The 22,759-nt window shown below is 37.6% G+C and overlaps 1 protein-coding gene across 2 annotated transcripts in view; it reads left to right on the top strand.

Moving 5' to 3' along the window:
• Window positions 1–22,759, top strand: part of TET1 (tet methylcytosine dioxygenase 1) — a 116,692-nt gene that overhangs the window by 10,836 nt on the left and 83,097 nt on the right. For both annotated transcript variants that reach the window (XM_004386395.3, XM_023740751.1), the window contains exon 2: window positions 16,074–16,127. In XM_004386395.3, coding sequence (XP_004386452.1) covers window positions 16,074–16,127 — 54 coding nt within the window. The remainder of the gene's footprint in view (window positions 1–16,073; window positions 16,128–22,759) is intronic.

The raw sequence follows: 22,759 nt of genomic DNA, 5'->3' as shown, positions 1-22,759 counted from the left end.
TAACTTAGCTTTTTGAGGCATATGAACTTCCCTGCTTTTGGGACAGTAATGGAATTAAAATAAAGGGGAGGGGGAAGATGCTTTTTAGAGATATAGAGAGTAGGTGCTTTGGCCAGGCTGCACTTTTCACAAGTAATTTTTAGTGTTGTATAAAAACAAAAGAAAACAACACACAGTTGTTAGGAGACTATACTTTTGAGAGTGGTGTCTTGAATTATATTACATATGTCTAGCCAGATGATTTTGGTATACCATCACACATTAATTAAACATTAACAGAATGACTAAATGACCAGTTTGTGAGTTGGTCTTTCCAAGGTTGAAATAATCTCTCTTGTATTTACCTCAGTTAGTGTTGATATTTTTTCCAAAATGGTTAAAGTGTTATTTATTATGTGCTTGGTTAGATTAAATAGCAGTGTACTCGATAAGTATATACGTAAAGTGTGCTGTGTTTATTACCATGGTATCGTCTTAGCTAACGCAAGTTTTACCTAGAAAAATAGGAATACCTGCATAGATTGTGTTTGAAAGTTATATGTTAATCAGTATTATATGATATAACTGAACTGTCTACCGTCTTATGGGTGGCTCCTTCTATGTGATAACAGTCCAGTTCCAGAGATGATGTCTCAGAATTGGTTGACACACTCATTTTGTTTTATTCTTTTTGGTAGGGGTGGGTGGTGGGACAGCCTCTTTTGGCTGCTGTTTTTCTCAGTGTTTTGAAACAGACGGATCTCATTTTGGCATATGTTGTATATGCCATATGGAACAAATCTTTGCTACCAACTCCTTCAATTAAGGGCAGATGTTATATGTCCTTAAATATGCTTTTAAGGAATCTCTTTGTATCACTACTGAGACTTCAGTAGCATATCTCACCACAGAGCTGGCCATAGAATTATAAGCCTTTGGGGTCTAGTGTTCTTGCCTTTGTAAACCCCCAGTATGTCAACGAAACCGTGCTGATCATGATTGATTCTGACCCATGGGTGTCAATTTCTGGAATCTTGTCACTATGGTTCAAATCTTACCTTGCCATTTTATGTAAATAATCTTATCCAAGAAGAAATTGTGTGAAAGGGGCCAATACCTTCATCTAGTGTCAGCATAATTCAAGATGTACTATTTATAAAGAAGTAAGCACACTAGTGTGGTACATGTTTTTTTAGCTACAGAGTTTAATTGCAGATCCCTTTTTGTTGGTCCATGGACCACCGCTTGTTTTTTTGGTCCAGAGTAGTATTCTAAGAGTTAATGCTATCAAAGCTGTAAAAGCCATTCTCATTTTAAAGTAGCCAGCCACTGAGGCACTATGATGGATGTGGCATAAGTGTTACCAGGAAGGATAGAAGGGGGGAATCATTTTGCACTATTATTATACGAAAAAAAGACACAACTAGCAAATGAATCAAACTAAACTAAGCAATTCAGGGCATTACCTTGATAATGAGATGCAGTGCTCAAATCACAAGTATCCCAAAGGTCTTCCCTAATTATCATCAGCTTTTCAAGTCAGCTGTGAAAGCAACAAAGAGAAATCTTGCTCTTTTCTGATTTAATTATGCTCCATTAATACCGAGTCATTGTCTTTAAAAGGAAGCCATGGTGTTCTCCTGCAGAAAGAGCAGTGATTAGAAATGAGATGCTTAAGGTACTTCTAAAGTCAAAGCCCAAGACTTAGGGGTTACTAGCACATAATAGATGCTCAGCAACGATTGAATGAATGAATAAATGAATAAAATCTTATAAAGAAATGTTAAGATTCAGCTTATTTCTCACATAGCAGTACCTTTTTTTTTAATAAATACATTGTAAAGCATTTATTTTATCCCATTTGTACAAAATATATCATTTTAGCAGCTTGCTCCCCAAAACAACATTTTGGGGTTTATTCCACACATGTCATTTTTCAAGTACTAAGGATGTTGGTATCATGGAATATCTGAAGCAGAAACTGAAGCAGAAGCCTCGATAAAAAGGCTTTTAGAAAGGTACAGATTTCTTTAAAAATATGTAGTAAAAAGTTGTCTGCCTATGTTGTTTAAAATTACTGCCAAAAAAAAAAATTACTGCCATATGTATTTGCAATTGTGAGTTATATCAAGATACAAAGTTTAGGCAACTCAGAATTCTAAAGGGAAAAGCGGCATAAAAGCTCAAAATCATGTATTTTTCTAATTGTAATGGAATTTAGAAAAACAATTCTAGAAGGATACCTACCAAACCAAACTGTTGGAAGTTGTTACCTCTGGGATTGGATTTTTTTGGGTAGAGGAGAGGTGCATTAGAAAAATGTGACTTTCGCTTTTTGCTTAAATTTTTTGATGTGGTTGGAATTTTTGCACAATAAGCTTGTGTTACTTAAAAATATATATGAAATCCAAGTAATGTCATTTGCATTGTAGAAAATCTAGAAGAAGAAAAAATGAACCCTAATCCTACCACCTAGAGAGGCAACACTGAATATATTGGCATATTTGCTTCCAGTATTTTTTCTACGTTTAAAAAATAACATAGTTGAGGTCAAATGGGGTAAATCTTTTTCTTCTTTTTTTACTCAGTATATCATCAGCATTTTTCCTTGTAATAAACAATTTGTAAAGATTTTTTTGTAATGCCTGCATGATATTCTTTTAAGTAAATGAACATAATTTGCTAAACTATCTTTCTTTGATGGATGCTTCAGTTTCTTAGAATTTCTCATATAACAGTAAACTTTTTTCTGTATAAATGTCGGTTCCCATTTCAGATTATTTACTTGAAGCAGGGATCATTTTGTTCTTCATTTCAAGCTATTATTATTACCATAACCAAAATTTTTAGTATTTTGGTGGCCAGTTAAGGCCTAATGATTTCTAAATCTTTACCATTTTTGGAAACCTAAAATCTGTGGTCCAAGTATTTTTTTAGAAAGTCAGATACATCTCTTTCTCCCCAAAGGAGAAACTGTAGTTTCTTTCTATCACATTCTTTTTGGTAAACACCTCTTAAAGCCCCCTCCAGGTTGGTGACTGAGCCAACATTTCAGCAAATCTCCTAAATAGTGACTGGATACCAGCAGATCAGATATGGTATTCAGTGTATTTTTAGCAATCATGGAGAAAAACTTTTAAATTAGGGATATTATATTAGTACTTTAGTATTGGTAAACTTTCCATGTGTTTGTTTAGTTCCTAGACAAGAATTTATAAGACTAATTTGATCCTAGTTTAAATGATCTCAACACCAATGTTTCAACTGATGTTTCAGAAATAACTTAAAAATCTGGTTTGGCTTCAGTAGTCTATGACCTTATCTCCTCAAAATTATATGCAACATGTTTCCCCCGCTTTTTTATTGTGGTGAAAACACACAACAAAACATATACCAATTCAACAATTCTAAATGTCCAGTTCAGTAATGTTCATTACATTCTTCAACTTGCGCAACCAGTCTTACTATCCCTTTCCAAATTATCCCACCACCATTAATGTACACTCAGTGTCCCCTAAGCAAAATCTTCTCCTGCCTCCCTCCCTCCCAACATATTGTTTTTATATGATTTTTTTTCTGGAGAGATGGTCTATAGCTTTTAGATTTTAGAGACATCTAAGTCATGTTCTCTGCCCCCCAGCAGCCAAAAGAAAAATAACTAAAAGAATCACACCACTCTAGAAAGAGACTTTGGAGGTATACAATTGACAATTTTCCTATGGCTGAGGAAAAATCAGTTTCAGTAAGAGTTTAGATATCCCCCACGTGGACATCAGCGTGAGAATGGATCTACTTGTAACATGGAGATAGATCATCATACTAGTGAAGCAGAGATGCCATGGGGAGCAGATATGATGTGTACAGGGACTCTGGCAGAGTGCCTACTACATAAAACCAGTTGCCATCGAGTTGATTCCGACTTATAGCAACCCCATATGTGTTAGAGTAGAACTGTGCTCCACAGGATTTTCAGTGGCTGATTTTTCGGAAGCAAATCGCCAGGACTTTTTCTGATGAGCCTTTGGGTGGACTTGAACCTACAACCTTTAAGTTAGCAGCTGGGCACGTTAACCATTTGCACCACCCCGGAACTTCACCTACTACATAGTCAGTGCTTAAAGTTTGTAGTTATTACTACATCCTTGAGGAGGTTTGTGTATTTATTCCATTCCATTCACCTGTTTCCCTCTTGCTGCTTGATTCATGCTATTTAGAGGAAAGTAACTAAAGTACTCAGAAGTAGCCAGTCCACACCATTTCATAGTATCTGGGAAAGCGTTTTTCCTGTTAGAGGATTAAGATGCGTTATGAATGAATTGGTTTCACTGTTCCCATGTAATGCAGAATTATAGTTGTGGTTACCAGCAAGATGACTATGCCAGTTATTTTCTTGTCCTTGTATAATGAGAGGGTTTTGGTGTTTCTGCTGTGTTCTAGACATTTACACTACTACAGCTTATTTTCATATCATGTTTCATATGCAACACCATTTTGTGGTGAGGTTTCTGTTAAAGAGCAAAAGCAGGATCAAGGCAGGAGGAAGTGGGAGGTCAAGGCAGTGGAAGCCCACAGTTGATCCAAGCCATGGAATTTTGAATGGAGTGGATATAGTTTAGATTTAGAGAGAAAAGTGGGTGTGTGTGCATGCATGCATGTGTGTGTGTGTATGTGTGTTTCTCCTACACTCGTACACTTGTAGAAGTAAGTAACTTGTTTAGCAGTTAATGCAGAATTGCAGGGAGATTTGTCTACTGGGCAACATAGAAATTAAATTGTTTTCTACATTCACGTAACCCCATTTTCTAGTTCACTATGAGATAGTAAGACAAACAAGGAAAACAAAACAAAATAGTGTTCAACTTTTCATGCTTTTTTAAAAGAACCAACAACCAGAAACTAATGTCTTCATTGTTAGTTAGGTACATAAGATTTTAACAAAATTTAAACTTCTTTGGTTTTGAAGCAGAGGATGCTGGCAAAGAAATAAAGGAGGAAGGAAACTCATTTATTGAGGACCTACTATGGGCCAGCCACTGTGATAAAAGGCTTTACCTCACCATGTTGAACACTGACAGTAACCCGTGAGATATGAGTATTAGGATTCTCATTTTACAGACCAGGAAATTGAAATGCACTTTTAAAAATGTGTTTAATTCCCCAGGGCTAGCAAGTAATAGAGCCCCTCTTTCCACTATGATAAAGAACAATCAAGCTCTTCTTTTTTTAAAAACTTGAGATATAATTCACATATCATAAAATTCACTATTTTAAAGTGTACAGTTCAGTGTTCTTTAGTATATTCACAATTTGGTGCAACCATTGCCGCCATCTAATTCCAGAACATTTTCATCACCCCAAAAAGAAGCCCCATACCCATTAGTCACTCCCCATTCCGTTCTCCCTCCAGCTCCTGGCAACCAGTAATCTACTTTCTGTTCCTATGGATTTGCCTATTCTAGACATTTGATGTAAATAAAATCATACAATATGTGGTCTTTTGTGACTGACTTCTTTCACTTAAGGTTTTCTGGGTTCATCCATGTTGTAACATGTAGCAGTACTTCATTCCTTTTTATGGCTGAATACTATTCCATTGTATGAATAAGCCACATTTTGTATGTTCTGGTCATTGATGAACATTTGGATTGTTTTCACTTTTTGGCTGTGGTGAATAATCCTGCTATGAGCATTTGTGCACCCATTTTTGTATGGACACGTGTTTTCAGTTCTCTTGAGTATACCTAGGAGTGGAATTTGTGGATCATGTTAACTCTGTGTTTAACTTTTTGAGGAGCTGACAAACTGTTTTCCAAAGCAGCTTCATCATTTTGCATTCCCATCAGCAATATATGAGGGTTCTAATTTCTTCACATTGTCGCCAACACTTGTTACAATTCTCTGACTGATTTTAGCTATCTTAGTGGGTGTGAAAAAGGAGCCCTGGTGGCCCAGTGGTTAAAGGCTAGGCTGTTAATTGAAAGTTCGGCAGTTCCAACCCACCAGCCACTCTGTGGGAGAAAGATGTAGCAGTTGGCTTGCATAAAGATTACAGCCTTAAAAACCCTATGGGGCTGTTCTACTCAGTCCTACAGGGTCGCTACGGCAATAGGTCTTTTTTTTTTTTTTTTTTTAAGTGGTCTTGAAGTGATATCTCATTGTGGTTTTGATTTACATTTCCTGTGAGTCAGACAGCAACGGGTTTGTTTGTTTCATGGACTTGATAGCAACTAGTTTGTTTGATTGGTTTGACTTAATGACTAATGATGTTAAGCATCTTTTCATGTGTTTATTGGCCATTTATATATCTTTGCCTGTTTTTTAATTGAGTTGGGTATCTTTTTGTTGTTGAATTTTCAGCCTGGTGGTGTAGTGGTTAAGAACTATGGCTGCTAACCAAAAGGTCAACAATTCGAATCCACCAGTCACTCCTTGGAAACCCTACGGGGCAGTTCTACTCTGTCCTGTAAGATTGCTATGAGTCGGAATCGACTCGATGGCAATGGGTTTGGTGTTTGGTTTATATAGTCTGGATACTAGACCCTTATCATATATGATTTGCACATATTTTCTCCCGTTCTATGTGTTGTCTTTTTGTCTTTCTTAAAATTTTTGAACATTCTATTGCATCTCACTTTTTTTACTTTTTTTTTTATTGTACTTTAGATGAAGATTTACAGAACAAACTAGCTTCTTATTAAACAATTAGTACACATTTTTTTTGTGACATTGGTTGCTAACCCCTTAACGTGTCAATACTCTCTCCCCTTCTCGACCTTGGGTTCTCTGTTACCAGCTTTCCTGTCCCCTCCTGCCCTCTAGTCCTTGCCCCTGGGCTGGTGTGCCCCTTTAGTCTCCTTTTGTTTTATGGGCCTGTCTAATCTTTGGCTGAAGGGTGAGCCTCGAGAGTAACTTCATTACTAAGCTAAAAGCGTGTCCAGGGGCCATACTCTAGGGGTTTCTCCAGTCTCTGTCAGACCAGTAATTCTGGTCTTTTTGTGTGTGTGTGAGTTAAAGTTTTGTTATACATTTTTCTCCAGCTCTTTCTGAGACCCTATATTGTGATCCCTGTCAGAGCAGTTGGTGGTGGTAGCCGGGCACCATCTAATTGTGCTGGACTCAGTCTGGTGGAGGCTGTAGTACTTGTGGTCCATTAGTACTGTAGACTAATCTTTCCCTTGTGTCTTTGGTTTTCTTCATTCTCTTTTGCTCCAGACGGGGTAAGACCAGTGGAGTCTCTTAGATGGCCGCTCACATGTCTTTTCACTTTCTTGCGAGTGTCTTGTGAAGCACAAATTTTTTAATTTTGATGAATCCATTTTATCTTTTTTTGGTTGCTTGAGTGCAGTCTTCTTTTTCTTTTGATTTTTGTCATCCAAGTTATGAGTGAACTTCACTTTTCACCATGTAGAAACTTCAATGGCTTGACTGAAATGACTAGAATTTTTTTCTCTCCATTCTTCTCTGTATGTAGTGCCGAGCACATGGTATAGGCATCAGACAAATATTGATTGAATTGAATGATAATCATCATAAATGTGGAACTACATAAGTGTAGTGAACATTGATTTCTGAAGGGGTTAATAATAACTCTCATTTATTGAGCACAAGCGCTTGGTACTATATTAAGCATTGACATGCTCATTTTCTCATTTAACCCTTACAGCAATCCTATGAAATGTGCATTCTTTTTCCTAATTTATGAAGGAAGGCACTGAGGTTTAGAGTGGCCAAGTAACTTGTCTAAGGCCACACAACTGGTCTGAGATAAGAACCCATGGCTTTGATGACATGTGCTCTTTTTAATTACTGTGTCCCTGAGTAGGACAACAAGCAAATATGTGAAGGACCTGGAGACTGGAGACGGGTGGGACCAAGTGGTGGGCTAGTTGATGGAGAGTCACGCTGAGGTTATTGTGTCTGTCTTTGAGATTTGTGAAACCGTAAAAGAGATGTTGTGTTAGAATCTTATAGGATCATTTTGCAAAATATAAGTTTTTAAACATGAATCAAATATTTAACCTCTTCGAGCTTGCCAGTTCCACTGCTGCTATATTTTAATTTCAAGGTACATTTTTCTTTAATCCTTTTTTTAGCTCTTTTTCTCCACTTTCTATTTTTCCAAAAATTTATTTGTTTTACTGTTGTTGAGAATATACACAGCAAAACATACACCGATTCAACAGTTTCTACATGTACTATTCAGTGACATTGATTACATTATTTGAGTTGTGCAACAATTCTGAGCCTCCTTTTCTGAGCTGATCCTCCCCATTAGCATAAACTCACTGCCCCCTAAATTTCTTCTCCAATCTTTCAAGTTGCTGTTGTCAGTTTGATCCCATACGGTTAGATCTTGAAAGAGCACAATGCTCAAAGCAGACAGTCTTTACAAGTCAAGCTAAACAATTGTTTGGTTTTAAGAAAATTTCAGGGAATATTTTTGGTTTAAGGTTTAAAGATTATCTCCATTTTCTATTTTTATTTAAAATATTTCTACTTTCCCTGGATCTCATTCCCCTCTGAATCCTGGCCTGTTAATTCCTCGCTATTATGGTAATTTTTCACTCCTCTGTGCCTTCAAGCAAATGATTTTATATTTTGTCCAGCAGGAGGGTTGTTCCAAATTACTGTTTCCATTATCACTTGAAGTGAAAGTTTCATATTCTTTTTAACTAATAAATGCAGGGTTATGTTATGATGATATGGTGGAATTAGCCTGGGGTTAGCACATCCCCATCTCCAGGGTAGCAATCCTATTTAATGTTAGCTTTATTCAGGGAGAGGTTCCAGCATCCTAAAATATTGTGTGTTGTTTATGTATAAAAATTATCGAATTTTTATATATAATGATTTTTAATTGCTCCAATAACTTGTACATAGTTTTCCTATTTAGTGACAGTCATGTTTATCTTTTGCTGTGGTTAAACCATTTGGAAGTCAGGTGCTGTACTACATGCTTTTCACATCAATTTTTTCATTCAGCCCTAAGGTGATCAATGTTCCTCACTGAGTCTAAAAGAGGTTAAGTGTCTTGCTCAAAATCCCACCGTTAATAGCATCATTGGGATTTGAATCCCACCAAGGCCATACTGATCTTGTATTGGATAGTATTTTGATCTTGTATAAGGTAGTATTTTAAGATGAATAGGCCAGGAAAGAAGAATAATACTTTCTTTTCAGAACATCCACATCCATTTTCTTTCATCACATGCATGATTAGTAATTAAGAGAATTGTTCGTATAGTGACTCTTCACTCCCCTGAAAACCCACTAATACTTCGCCTATAATGATAAGCAAAAGTAGCCCTATGAAAATACGAGTGTATGTTCATAAAGTTAGACATTTCACCACAGCATCAGTAAATGCAGTTTGACTTCTTCTTAAATGATGTGTTTGAAAGAACTGATGCTTTGGGCAAGGAAAATATCAATTCATAGTTTATATCTAGTAAGAACATCAAGAACAATTTATTTTATTTTGAGCAACAAGAATTAATGTACCCATTGGATAAGTATTTGGAAGTCAGGTAAATCAAACAAACTTTGAGAAAAAATTGTTTTCTCTTAACTAGTCATTATGAGCAAATATCCATGGAAACAACCATTGCAATCATTTGTGGTAAAACATTCATAATAAAGATAGGCATTTTTTTCCTTTTAAATCTGCACAGTCAACACAATTGTAAGCTTGAGCTCCATCCCTGTTGGCTTCTAAGGGGGCCTGTGTTGAAAATCACCTTTTTGTTTTTTTTATTAGGGCACATATATCTCTTTCTGGCCCCCCAAGGATCTCTAATGGGACATTTCAAAATCGCAGAACTCTCTTCAGACACAGTAGTAGTAGCAAGTTAGAAGAAATATCTCTAGTAAGAACATCAAGAAACATTTATTTAATTTAGTTCGAGCAACGAGAACTAATGTGCCTGTTAAATAATGGTTTGGAAGTTAAGAAAATCAAACTGAATGGAAAAAATAATTTTAGACATTCTATTATTATAAATATTATGGGATAAATGGCAAGTTTTTTTTTTTTTTGGTTGTTTGTTTGTTTTCTCTCTACCTACCTAAGTTAAGCTCTGTGAAAAAGGGTTATTTATTTTCCAGAGATTCAGAGGCATTAAGCAGCACCTCAAACACAGTTGGTGTTCTATATTCAATTTCCAGAATGAATGAAAGAAGAGCATCCTTTCTGAACATCAGAAGTATCTAAAAGTAACTCATTTCTAGGAAGACACATCTTGTTTAGAGATGACATAAGACTTGAGTAAATGAGTTCAGAAACTGAAGAAGTCGATCCTTCCAGAATAAACTGATCTCATCTTACCAAAAGGATCTTACATACACACATTCTCAAAATACTGCTTTTCTTCAGTTAGGAGACTAGGTTTACACAAAGGTGTATTCTAGCTTCAAAACAAGGGTTTTCAGATCTAGGACAAACCAATCACACCTCCCCTTAGTTCTCCTTTGTGAAATGGTAGCTGATATTTGTGATGATCAACTTAATATGAGCATCATTGTTGACTTTTTAAAGGACCAATTATGGAAAATTGAAAGTTGGGACCCTTACCCCCACCCCCCAAAAAAAATACAGAGTAATATTTCAGACAGGAATGGGAGAGAACCAAAGGTTGATGACATCTCCCCATATGTATGCTCAGTGATCAGCCTTATTACCCAAGAGGTAGCATAGCTATCTGTATGCATACCTCTCCACTGCCCCTTCACAGCCATACTGGAGTGTGACTTTCAGTAACCACAATGCTCCCAGCATCCTTGCACATGCTTTTATCTCCCTCTGGGGCACTCACCTTTCTTTCCTTCCTCTGTGTTGACAACTCCTATCTACCCATCCTTAGGTTTCAGTGGAAATGTCCTTTCCTCTGAGAAACCTTCTCTGTGCCCTGCATAGCTTCCTGGACTCATCCCCATTCTGTACTGCACCATGATTGTCTGTTTGTGTATGTCTCTTATGAGATAGATGTTAAACCCCAGTGGGTAAGAATCCTGTCTCCCTTTGCATGCCCAGCACCGTATCCGTATATGGGAGGTACCCAACATTTATTAAATCACTTTAAGGCTTTCTGATTATTTAATGGCAAGGGTCATTGTAAAAAACGAATTAATGAAACTTAAATAGTGCATTTTTGGATGTCAGGGTGAGTCTTCTTATGGTTGGTTCAAGAATTTTAAGAAGTTTGCTTTTGTTAAACTTGAAAGAGCCCAAATCTGTTTTTCTCAAAGGGAAATTTTGTGTATGTATGGGTGTGTCAGAAATGCCTTGAGAATCTCAGTGAAAAAATAAATTTTTATGATTTTGCTATTATGACTTGATTAGATAATTAGATTATCCAAAAAGTAAGGCTACGGTGTTCTCTAGAGTCAGTTGCCTAGGAAGAATGACGGGGAAGGAGTGCAAAGGTACTGAAGTTCCTTTTGTTAAAAAAAATAAAGATAATAAGAACATTATTGAAAATAATGTTTCAGGAAAAACAAATTAGATAGGACTAGCTACAATAAGAAGCAAACTTCAATCTTATCATTCACTAAAGGAGAAATTGTTTTAAATAGGATCTTCTTCTATGGTTTCTTTGTTTTTGACAAAAATCCGTCGATGGGTTTATTGGATTTTTCTGTCCAAATTATGGATCTAAATACTAATAGAGAGGAGAGAGTAGTCTTGCCAATTTCGTTAGCAATAAGAAGAGCCGAGAAATTGGGGAGAGGTGACATTTCAGCCCCTTTAGTCTCTGGCATTGTCTATGATTCTCAGTTGGCAACTGTTGAAGATCATCTGCCCGCTCGTTCCTTAATTCTTACCATTGAAGAACAGCTAGTTTTACCAGCTGTAAGCAGGACTGTTAGAGAGAGTGAGTGGATGCCAGGTAGACCTGGCCCCTTGGAGGGAAAAAGGGCTGCTGTAGATAAGCCCGGAGCCCTGCTGGTGCAGTGGTTAAGAGCTTGGCTCCTAACCAAAAGGTTGGCGGTTTGAATCCACCAGTCGGTTTGAATCCACCAGTCGCTCCTTGGAAACCCTACGGGGCACTTCCATGCTATGAGTTGGAATCAACTGGATGACAACCGGTTTGGTTTTTGGTTTGGTAGATAAGCCTCAGGGAAAGAAGTGGGGGAGGAGAGCAAGGTAAGGACTGTGCTAGGCAGACCAGCCACCTGTACCCAGACTATTGCTCAACTCAACTAACCAGGAAAATTCTCTAACATCAGTCTTGCAGGTTTCTGTGTCTCACAGGCAACAAAACCAAACTAGCTTTAAAATCTCCATCAGGATTGTGAAAAGTATGTAACATCCTTTTCTTATTCTTATAGGTTGATGGTTTACAAAAGATGGTGCTTGGAATATCTTTACTATAGCCTCCAAAAATATGCAAGAAGAAAAATATAGAGCAATTGCATGGAAGAGAAGCATGTGACAAATATTGGGAGGGTGTTTTGCTTCAGAGAGGTGTCAGTCTTGAGGAAGGGTGAACTACCCTTGAGATTAATTTGGAAGAAGACTCCTCCTAGTATGCCGCTGTTGTTGTCTTCATCTAGGGAGTGTCTGTAAATCTTGTTTCTTGTGGATGTACAATTGCTTGTACTCAGGAAGAGAGGCAGAATTTTGACATTATTCATAAATTTAGCTCCAAGGGGACAAAGCATTTTTTTAAAGCATACCTAACATAACAATGGTTTAAAATAACAATCTTCTAGAAATCTGAGCTGCTAATCTTCTGTCCTAAAAATGAAGTGGGTGTTTTTTGAAGACATTTATTTTAAGGTTATTTTGGGGTATTTACAAATGTACATTGTTGGGTGTTGAGAATGAATAGAAGTGGAGAGAGCAGTGTGGATGGTTAGAACAGGGCTCAAGTCAGTTTATAACTCAGCTGTGTAACCTGAGTTAAGTAATTTTACCTCTTTCAGCCTGAGTTTATCTATGAAATAAAGCAGTTAGGCTGAATTTTCTCTAAGGTTCTTTTTAGTTCTGTAATCCTATGGTTTTTAAGAGAAAAGATAGATTTCATTTTGTAATATATGACAGAACTTAACACACTTGAGTTATTGCAAAATTAAATATCAGCTCATGTAATTTAATAGCCATGAGCCCTTGTGGGAAAAACAAATAGATTTAAGTGACAAAGACAAGCTCTGAATAACTCTCTGACCTGCCTTTCTTTCAACAGGATTTAATTGTATGTGCTTCACCCTAAATAATAAAAGAATGGGACTGGCTCTCTTGACTCCAATCCCTCTGCTAGTGATTTCTGATTATTCACTCCATCAAAACTCACTGTCACCTAAGCCCTGAACTGAGACCATCAAACCTCTAAGTATAGGATTTGGAATTGATGGTCACAACTGATAGAGGTCACCAATCTGTAATGTTGTGTTCAAACAAGTAGAGATTTTCATGGCGTCCTAACAGTTGGCTATTTGGAGCTGATGTTAGCTCTGGTCACTTTCATTAACCCTCACATCTAGCTGGGATGAGCTCAGGCTTTATTTATTAACTAATTTTACAGACCAGTGCACAAGGACCTTCAGCGTTTGCGTAGGTAGCCAAGCATCCTGTTATATGGTTCATGTGTAGCCCATGTAATGAAAACTCCTGTCCACAGGCCTTAAAAAATGGACCTCTTACCACTGTGGATACTCAGCATACCTAACCCTCTGAATCTGATTTTATTTTATTTTAGTGAGGCAATCATATGAATCACTTAGGTACTGAATTGATTGATACTATACCATTATGTCATAATATATTCATGGCCATTTAATTAAATATTGAGCAACCAATCTGGAAAAATGTTGATACCTTTAAAAAATTATATTCAAGTATGCAAAGAGGGCAATCTAATTGAAATGCAAAGCACTTTTCAGGGCCAAAAGATTTTGCACCCCTTTTCAGAACTTGTTGTATTTGATCCTGTTTTTCTACCTATTTCATGCTTGCTTCATTCCCTCAGAGAGCCTGTTCTTGCTCCTTAGAGAAGAAGATGTGGGCTTATAAGTGTTTGAAGGTGTGTTGGTTGATGTGGTTAGGTCAGAATCCATTGGTTTTGCTACAAGTGTTTTAGGAAGAGTTGAGAATAACACACCCAATAGATTGTTTTCTTATATGAATTTGTTTAAAAATTTGGGGGAGAGAAGGAGGCCAGTGGGTGAGGGAGAAGGAGTTTAAAAATGGGAAAACAATGCATGTTTAACTTCCCGTTCCAATAAGGAAAGCGTGCTTTTGTGGCAAACTGAAAGGCTAGGAATCAAGGGTGATGAAATGCAGGCCTTCCGGCCCTCACTCTGTTCCCAATTCCTCGTTGTGGGAATCTGTTCTGAATCCAACTGCAAGTGAAAAACTCATCTTTGGCTGAACAGCGAGGGAGGCCCTCCTGCCAATCCCCCAAATGTGCTGCTGCAACTTTGGCCCTGTGAGGCTGGAGATGGAGCTGTCTTCCCGAGACCTGAGCAGCTGTCAAAGTGGCCGTGATGGGACTGTGACCGGCCTCTGCATTGCATTTTGGCAGTGACCTTGAGATCAGCCAGCTCACCGCAGCTGCTCTTGTCCTCCTCAGCTGCTGCTGTTGCAACGCCAGGGGGCCAGAGGGAGGGAGACTCCTCTGGCTCTGCCTTTCCCACTGGCTGGTAGATGCCAGCCATGGTGCCCAGTTCTCCCAGTGCCTACCACCCCTGGGTGTGGGGGCAGTCCAGGTGTGTGTGGGGTGGCCGCTTGTTCCAGCCCTGGCTCTAGTTCCGATCCCTGAGAAGTGGGTGGCTCTGTCTGACCACCAGCCTCGTGCGCAGACGGGCTCCACATGGGACTTGCTTGGCAGCTTTGCAGAGAGGCTCAGTGACAGGTGATGATCTTGGGAGAGAGGAGAGCCAAAGGTCCTCTTTTTGTCCCAGAGGTGTGAGTCTACCTGCTGGTAGGGCAGGGGTTTCCTTGGGGAGTGGTCATCAAAAATGCTCAGAGCCAGAGAGAGAAATCTTTTCTCTCCAGCCACTCAGAGTGGCCAGTGTATTTTGAAAACTCCTCCTCCATTCCTTGTCCTCATCCTGTCCTTTTCCTTTTAAGTGGCTTTCTTATTATTATTTTTTAGTCCGCTTTTGTCATTGGACATTTATTGACAGAAATCAAATCGCTGTGCTTCTGGGCAAAGCGCCTGCTGCAAAGAGGTGTGGTTCCCGAAGAATGAGACACAGCCCAACAGCTGAGCCTACACTGTCCTCACATAACCTCCCTGCCTTAAATATCGCCAATATTTAGCCTTGCCTTATAAAGTAAAAATGCACAATACCTTCCAGAGTTTAAGCAAGCCCAAGTGCCCCCCTCAGCTCGCTTATATCTTCTGTACGTTGGAGGCAGAGCCGCTCACCCCTCCCCCCAGCGCAGACCTGCCCTCGGAGCCTCGAAGAGGTTACTAATCAGGGAGACTCCGTCATCGATCCGATTGTGGGGACCTGGGGGATTTGTGTGCATTGTTTTTGCTGAAACCTCCTATGATTTCGGCGCGACCAGATCCTCTGCAGCGAACTCCATGTCGCAGCTTGGGGCTGCCTGTGTCCTGTGGTGAGAGTGGAGCCGCACAGGAGATCCTTTGTCTAGGAAGGGCTAGGCAGAGAAGATCACTTTGGAGTTGCTAAGCTCTGCATTGCCATTGGCTGCACTCTTTGTGGGGCTGTTTTTGCAAAAGGCATGCCCAGCACGTCTACAGTGCTGGCAGGCCAGGGCTGCCTTTAAACACCATGATAATAATACCAAAAAGCAGTTTGCAGAACTGTTCCACTGTAGAGGCTTCCTCTGCAGAAGCAAGCAAGATGGCTACCTCGTGGGCTTCGCTGTGAAGAATGCAGAGGCTAATTAAGACAGACTTTAAGGGGAGAAAAGGGTATTTCCCTACTTCATCTTTCTGCAAGGCTTGTTTTCAGTGACTTTTGAAGTATACATTTTACATAAGCTCTTTAGTTTCTGCCTATTAAACATGTTGATGCTTTTAAATGATATAAGTAGTTTTACAGTGAAATAGCCAAAAATTTAGGGGGGTGGGAGCTACATTTTTCTTAAACGGAGGCTCATTTTGCAATTTGATTTTTTTTAGGTTATAAAGGAAAACAAGAGGCCCCAGAGGGAAAAGAAGCCCAAAGTTTTAAAGGTAATCAGCTATTGATTAAATAATATTTAATTTTTTCCATCTCATATAGTATTTTGCTGTCACTTGGGGGTAAATTTGGAGTACAGTGGATGTGAATTTTCCCAGATTTCTAGCTGATAAATGTATTTTCACTCAACTAAAGTGTTTTTGCTTATTTTTTTTATGTGCTTCATAATGTGCATATTAGCATCCTTTATTTTCAACCCCACACAAGTCTGCAGAAGAAAAAGTTTATATGCAAAGTGCTGTGAATAAAATTTGTTTTTCTTTGTAGCATCCGCATTTGTGGTGTTGGCACCAATGTGTAAACTTAAGATCTTTAGGAGAAAGGCACTATTTGAAGTTGACAGCTCTGATCCATTGTGATTTTAATAGACCTTCTATTAGATACTATTTTAAAATGTGTAATTTTTTTTGGGTATAGAAAAAAGTCCTTAGAGCTTTTAGTTCCACTTAAAATGTGTAAGCCAGTGAGATCTTACAGTCAAATCATAATTGCCAAATCCCAAGTTCTTATTATATCATCTTTAATTTTGACATTCATAGACATGTAGGGTTATGCATGTTTTCTTGATTTTCAATAGTTTGCCTAATGAGTGTTTAGTAGTAACCTACTTCAACCATAAGCTAGCAGTCTGTATTATGAGCTTCATACAGTATTTAGAAGGGTTAATTTAAAAGCATATGGCATCACTAAAAGTTCAAGGCTAGGTTTAGTCTAGCAAATAGGTGCTTATGTGTTAAAGGCTTCAAGTGGTATATTACTATTACAAATGTAAGCAACCTGAGCAAGCAACATTTTTGATTCATTGTAACAAATAAAAAGCATACATATTAAGCAATAAAGCCTCTGGTCCTTAAAATTATACTGTGTATATTTAATTTAAAATATACATCTAATCATAGCTTTTCTTTTGCAAATAAAGTTTTAGCGCTCAAAGAGGAACAACACGTTGAACTATGAATGTGGTCACATTTTTGCCTCATTTGTTTCCCCACTTAGTGTAACTTGAAAATATTGTCAACATGGAGAACCAGACCTTGCATCGCTTTCTAATTTATCTCACCACCTCCAGTTTCTGTTTCCTGTGTGTACACAGCATTGCCATGTGCACTTTGCATCAACCAACAAGTATTTATTTAATATTTACCACACAGTCAGCAATGGGCTAGGCGCTGGGCAATGAATGAAATTGCTTGGCATAGATTCTCACTGGGCCTGGACAAATAGAATAGTGGTTATTTCAAGGTAAATTAAACCCTTTCCTGTTTTCCTTCTGCATATTAATCCACCCACCTCCTTTTACATCCTTTCTTTCCCTCCTCCAACTGTAGAACTTTATCATTAAAAACTCTACTTATATTTTTTAATCTCTTTCTATGCTTTCTGTGTTGAGCGTATCCATCTTAGGCATTTTGCACCTTAGATTCTTCAAGTGAGAAATATTTTTTGTCCTGCTGTTATGAATGGGTGTAGACCACCTGCAGAAACTAATATAGATTAAACCTGGCAGCTAAAGTTTCTCCCACCTTTGCTAGGAAGTGGAATTGGGCTTTGGGAGTGCTATTTAATTCTCTGTTTATTTTGTTAGTCTGTGGGTGTCCTGTCACCTGAAATAAATTTCAGAAGTAAATATACAGTGTGTTGCTTTTTGGAATCATGGCAGTGGACTCTGACTTTTTTTTTCCTTAAATATGTGTGGGTGGCCAGATCACATCTACCGCAGCAAGCAGAATTGAATTGTTGCTCCCTTTCCTCTATAGTTAGTGATTGTTGAACAAGAGTAGGAAAATGCTCTAAAAGGAAAAGAAATAAATAAAAATTTCCCCCAGTGCTGGCATTTAAACTGTTTTCTTTAAATTTTCTGTAAGGCATAATATTTTTTGTTCTTGTCCAACAAAAACTTGGTTTCTCTGCTCCAAAGTAGAAATGCTGAAAACGGTTAGATTTTAGCTTGACGTGTAAAACATTTAGCTAGAACAAATGTAGACTATTATGTAATGCTAAAGGAGACGTTAAGAAAGCTAAGTACAGTATGCATACCGGGAGAGAGGCTAGATAATGAGGAGAACTTTTGGTTAGAGGTTTTATGGTGATGACTTAAACATTCCGGACGGCTGCTACCAGGGGATCAGTGATGGGAATCCCACAGGTTACAACTTGGCCTCCTTTCATGATTCCTTTATGACTCTGGCCTCTCAGCTCTTCAGATCTCCTGGGTCCCTTGCTCTTTGCCAGGGTGAATGCTACAAGTATCCCGTGATGACTAAATACTCAAGTTCTCTGGTATGTCTCATACCTCTCCCCTTTAAAAAAAAAAAAAAAAAAAAAATCAGTATCTATATTCATCCTATTGTAATTCAGATTTTGTACCTATATATAGTGGTCTCACATCTCTGACTAGATTTGACTAGAGTCTTCCCCTAGAAATTTCAGACAGTCTCTGTCCAAAGCACTCTGATGGCCAAAATGGGTCTCAGATGGCTGTGGTTGTGGGGTAGTGGTGCTCAGCACAAGCTCCTGCCCACCGCTGTTGCTGGAGAACCAGCTTCCTGCTACAGCCCTGCTGAAAACCACTATTTTCACATAGAGACAGCAGCTTGTTAGCTATGCTATAATTGTTTCCTTGAGTCTTGACTAAGGTACAGGTGTGAACATTCACAGGGTAAAAACTTGGTTTGAAATTCATTTATCTGAACATGTAAAAGTGATTTAATTTCAGGCCTTGGTTCACGAACTTGGCTTTGAGAGTGACACAGTTTGGAATTCCTCTTGGTAGAAAATGTTCATGTAAATAAGATCCCTTGGAGAAAGTCAGCTTTAAGATAACGTTATTTTGAGTAGGTTGTCAGTTAAGAGTCCCTGGAGAAAATTAGATAGCACAGTCAATTGGGATTTTTGAACAGAATTTAATAAAGGGATTATTTTGAAAGGTGTGCCAGGGAGGAAAAGCAATTAGAGATGGTGAAGTATCCCAGGGTTAGCATCAGCAGAAGCCTATTACCACTCCTAGGCCTAAAGGGCCAAGGTGGTCAGAACCCACATGGAATAGATGCAGTTGAAAAGAGGGAGCAACAGGCTTTTGCTGTAGCTTTTGGTAGAGGGATGCTTCACCAGGGAAGAAGTCACAGGCAGGGGGAGAGAAGTATCCTGCACTCCAGTCTCCTGTTGCTTTCATTGGTTGTTATCCCAACTGGGAGCCAGAGGGAAAAGGAACTTACTAATGAAATATAACCAGGTCAGCCTCCTGGGGCTTGTAAGAGGATGTAGAGGGTGGGGTGTGGACCTAGAGGGGCAAATAGCATAGTCAGCATTGGTAGTAAGCATAGTGGCAATATGATAGGGTCAAAAGTAGTCCTAGAACCATGGGATATAAGATGGTAACATTAGGGAAGGCTGGCTGAAGGATACATAAGAACTGTCTATCTTTGCAATTCATCTATGTATTTGAAGCCATTTCAAAATAAAAAGTGTGGGCATCCCTGAGAGGGGACTACAGTAGTGTATTCTTTAAGTAGATACTCTTTCTTGACTGGTAAAAGACATTTTCTGGCAATTTGGTTATAAAGTATCATCAAAGTAGTATTTGGAAGAAGTGGGTGAACAAATAGAAATGTCAGTGGATATTAAACTGGGAATCTTTCTAGAGATAATTTAGAAAAGAAAAAAAAAATGAAACCAAGTGATCTTCCTGCTAGGCTCTGCACTGGCAACGTTGGTCTTCACGGTTTCCTTCCTTCCTTGATGATGCTGATAAAAGAGAAGTGGTGGGAGGCGGGGCATAATACATTTATCTCTCCAGGAGAGAAGGACAGGACACTTGCCTATGGTTATGCTTACAAGTGTTTTCGAAACATGTTTTAAAAAAAAGAATCAAATCATAAATGAATGGTCTTGATCTGACATTTAACATATTTAGTACCATTGCCTGGCACATAGTAGATGCTCTATAAGTATTCTTTCCGTATCTATATCTATCTATCATATGCTGAGTGCTGGGGCTACAACAGTAAACAAGACCGATCTGCTTTCCGTTCTCAAGGAACTTAGGAACTTAAATGCTGCTGAGGAAAGGCAGGGGAAAAAAATCAATAAATTACAAATTTTGGTAAATGTTTTGAAGGAAACAAACAAAAAAGTGCTGATTTAGGTGAAAACATCAGCTAGGGAAATTTACTTAATATCTTTGAGACCTATTCCCTTTATCTGTAAATTGTTACATATACTAGTGCTGATTTAAAATTACAAAATGAGATACGGTTGAGTTACCTTATTAGTTTTTAAAATTCATTAAGCTACGTGAAATGAAAGATAACAGAGTTGCTAAAGACTTTTCTCTGCACCCTTATCTACAACTTTGTTTCAGTTAGGAAAAGAAATTATTGGTACAATGATAAAGTTTTCTTAACACTGGTTATAATGTAATATTCTATGACTTAGAGAAACATGTTGCAAATTTAAGTGCTAAATCAGATACTGAGCTTGACTATTGTTCAAAGAGAGAGTTCTTCATAATCCCAGGCAACTGGTCCTAGACTTGCTATAACGGGCCAGTGAGGAGAAAAATGGGGATGGAAGGTGACAGTGTCCAAAACAGGATTCAAGCTTTAACAAAACCATGTAAGTTGAAAAACAAACAAACAAAAACAACTATATCAATTGGAAGAAGGTAATCTCAGAAAACAGGACAGTCACATAAATATAATACTTTAGTCTTATAATTCAACACATTGTCCTTATTTTTCTCATTATGCCATAAACTGGCAAAAACTGTCAAAAGCATGTGCTCATCCACTAGTGTTTATTCACACAATCAAAGGCACACATGGGCTTCTGGTTTGCATACCCAGAAGTTGTAACATAGCATTTTGCCCAGACACGATCACACTGATTTCAAGGCTGGGTTCTCACTAAGCCAGCTCACACGCAGCCATTCATTTATCATTGAAGCATGCACATTTCCAGTGACTCGTCAATTCCGTGATTTATAGGAATGATCCCAATCAGAGTGAATATAAGCCAAATGGGGTTGGAGGAGTTTGAGGAAAATTTCATTCAAGCTTTAAAAAAAGAAAAAAAAAAAAAGTCTGTTGAATTCTTCCTAGTCCACGAGAGAACATATGCCAACTGTCTTGAATAGTACTTATGTTCATGTGATACTGTGCTTGTGTTCCGGCAGTGCTGGGTTCATGTGGACCATTCTCTGAAGCCTAGCTCCCTTGTTGTATAGCTCTCCATATACTGACTAGACTATATTCTCAAGAGTCAGGTGAAGAGAGAGCCAAGTAATAACTCTTAATGGATTTGAATTTTTATTAAAAGTTTTAGTATTCATCTTAATTCATTTTAAAATTATGATTAATTTAATAATGGAATGCCTTTTTGTGCCCAAAAGATGTCATTTATTTTTGTTTAAGATTTGATGGCAAGATTTGCCCATCACAGTGGCCTATGCAAGAGAATGAAGATAACAATGTCTTTTAAAAAAATAGATGCTTTATAAGTTTAAATACTGAGTAACTCTTTAGTCTTTTTTGAACTAAAATCAGAACTTTCTGCATGTGAATTTTTTTAAGCAAGGGGGATGCTAGAATTTTATCATCTATGTTTAAAATTTAGTGATGTCATATGAATTTAATAAAAACATAGGTTCTGTCATAATTCTAGGAATCCAGATGTTAAATAATAAACTTATTTTAGGGAAGCCAATTATTTTAAATAACTAAGTTAGTTAATTTAGATATTAAATAGTATATTGTATATATTTATATGTCTATATGTGTATATATATAGTATATATAGTATTTATGGTATACACATACACAAAATGATAGGATTATTGTAGAATTGAATGAGTTATTTCATACATCTGAAGTGCTTAGAACAGCTTGTCACATAGTCTCTCTAAAAGTATTATCTGTATTACCAGAAATGCTAAATGAACCTTTCAGAAAATGTATATTCTTTTAAGTGTATTTACTTAACTGCCTTATTTGAGAAATAGAAATCTATGTTCCGAAAAGCCTTTTCTTTCCTTTCTAAAATGTCACTTCTGTTTCTATTAATTTGTAATATGGGATATCACAAATAAGACTTTAAACCTGGAAATATTAAATTCCACTTTCCCCTTTTATTTATAAAGCACCTCTTTTATAGACTCAAATATTCTATAATAAAGACTAGAATATCATCAGTATGAAACATAATCTCATAGTTGATGATTATTTGAATCCTAGAGCTCAGTAGCAAGGATAAAAGTAGACTGGGATGAACACATTTGAAACAGGATACAAGGGATACACAAGGATTCTTACAAGTTGTGTATCTTTAGCAGGATTTCTTCTAGATAAGAATCACATCATGAAGTTTTCATTAAATTAAAAAAAAAGTTTTCAATATTTGCAGGCATTGTTCCTCTGTTTTAGGAAACAAAAAATGTTTTTATCTAATATTTTGTATATTCAGCCTATTTTAGGAAAGGGGAAAACTTCACTAATAACCGTGTATTCCCATTCTCAAAACAAGTTGAAAGTTATTTTAGACGTAAGTTCCCTGAAAAATAGAGAATATGCCTGGAGTTTCCAGAGCATTTAAATTTTGATGTTTAATTTTTAGTATTTTTAAATTAAAA

The sequence above is a fragment of the Trichechus manatus genome, unplaced genomic scaffold (genome assembly GCF_000243295.1).
Source record: "Trichechus manatus latirostris isolate Lorelei unplaced genomic scaffold, TriManLat1.0 scaffold00163, whole genome shotgun sequence".
Taxonomy (NCBI): Eukaryota; Metazoa; Chordata; class Mammalia; order Sirenia; family Trichechidae; genus Trichechus; species Trichechus manatus.
The sequence above is the reverse complement of the archived record's forward strand: the minus strand, read 5'-3'. Positions and strand labels throughout refer to the sequence as shown.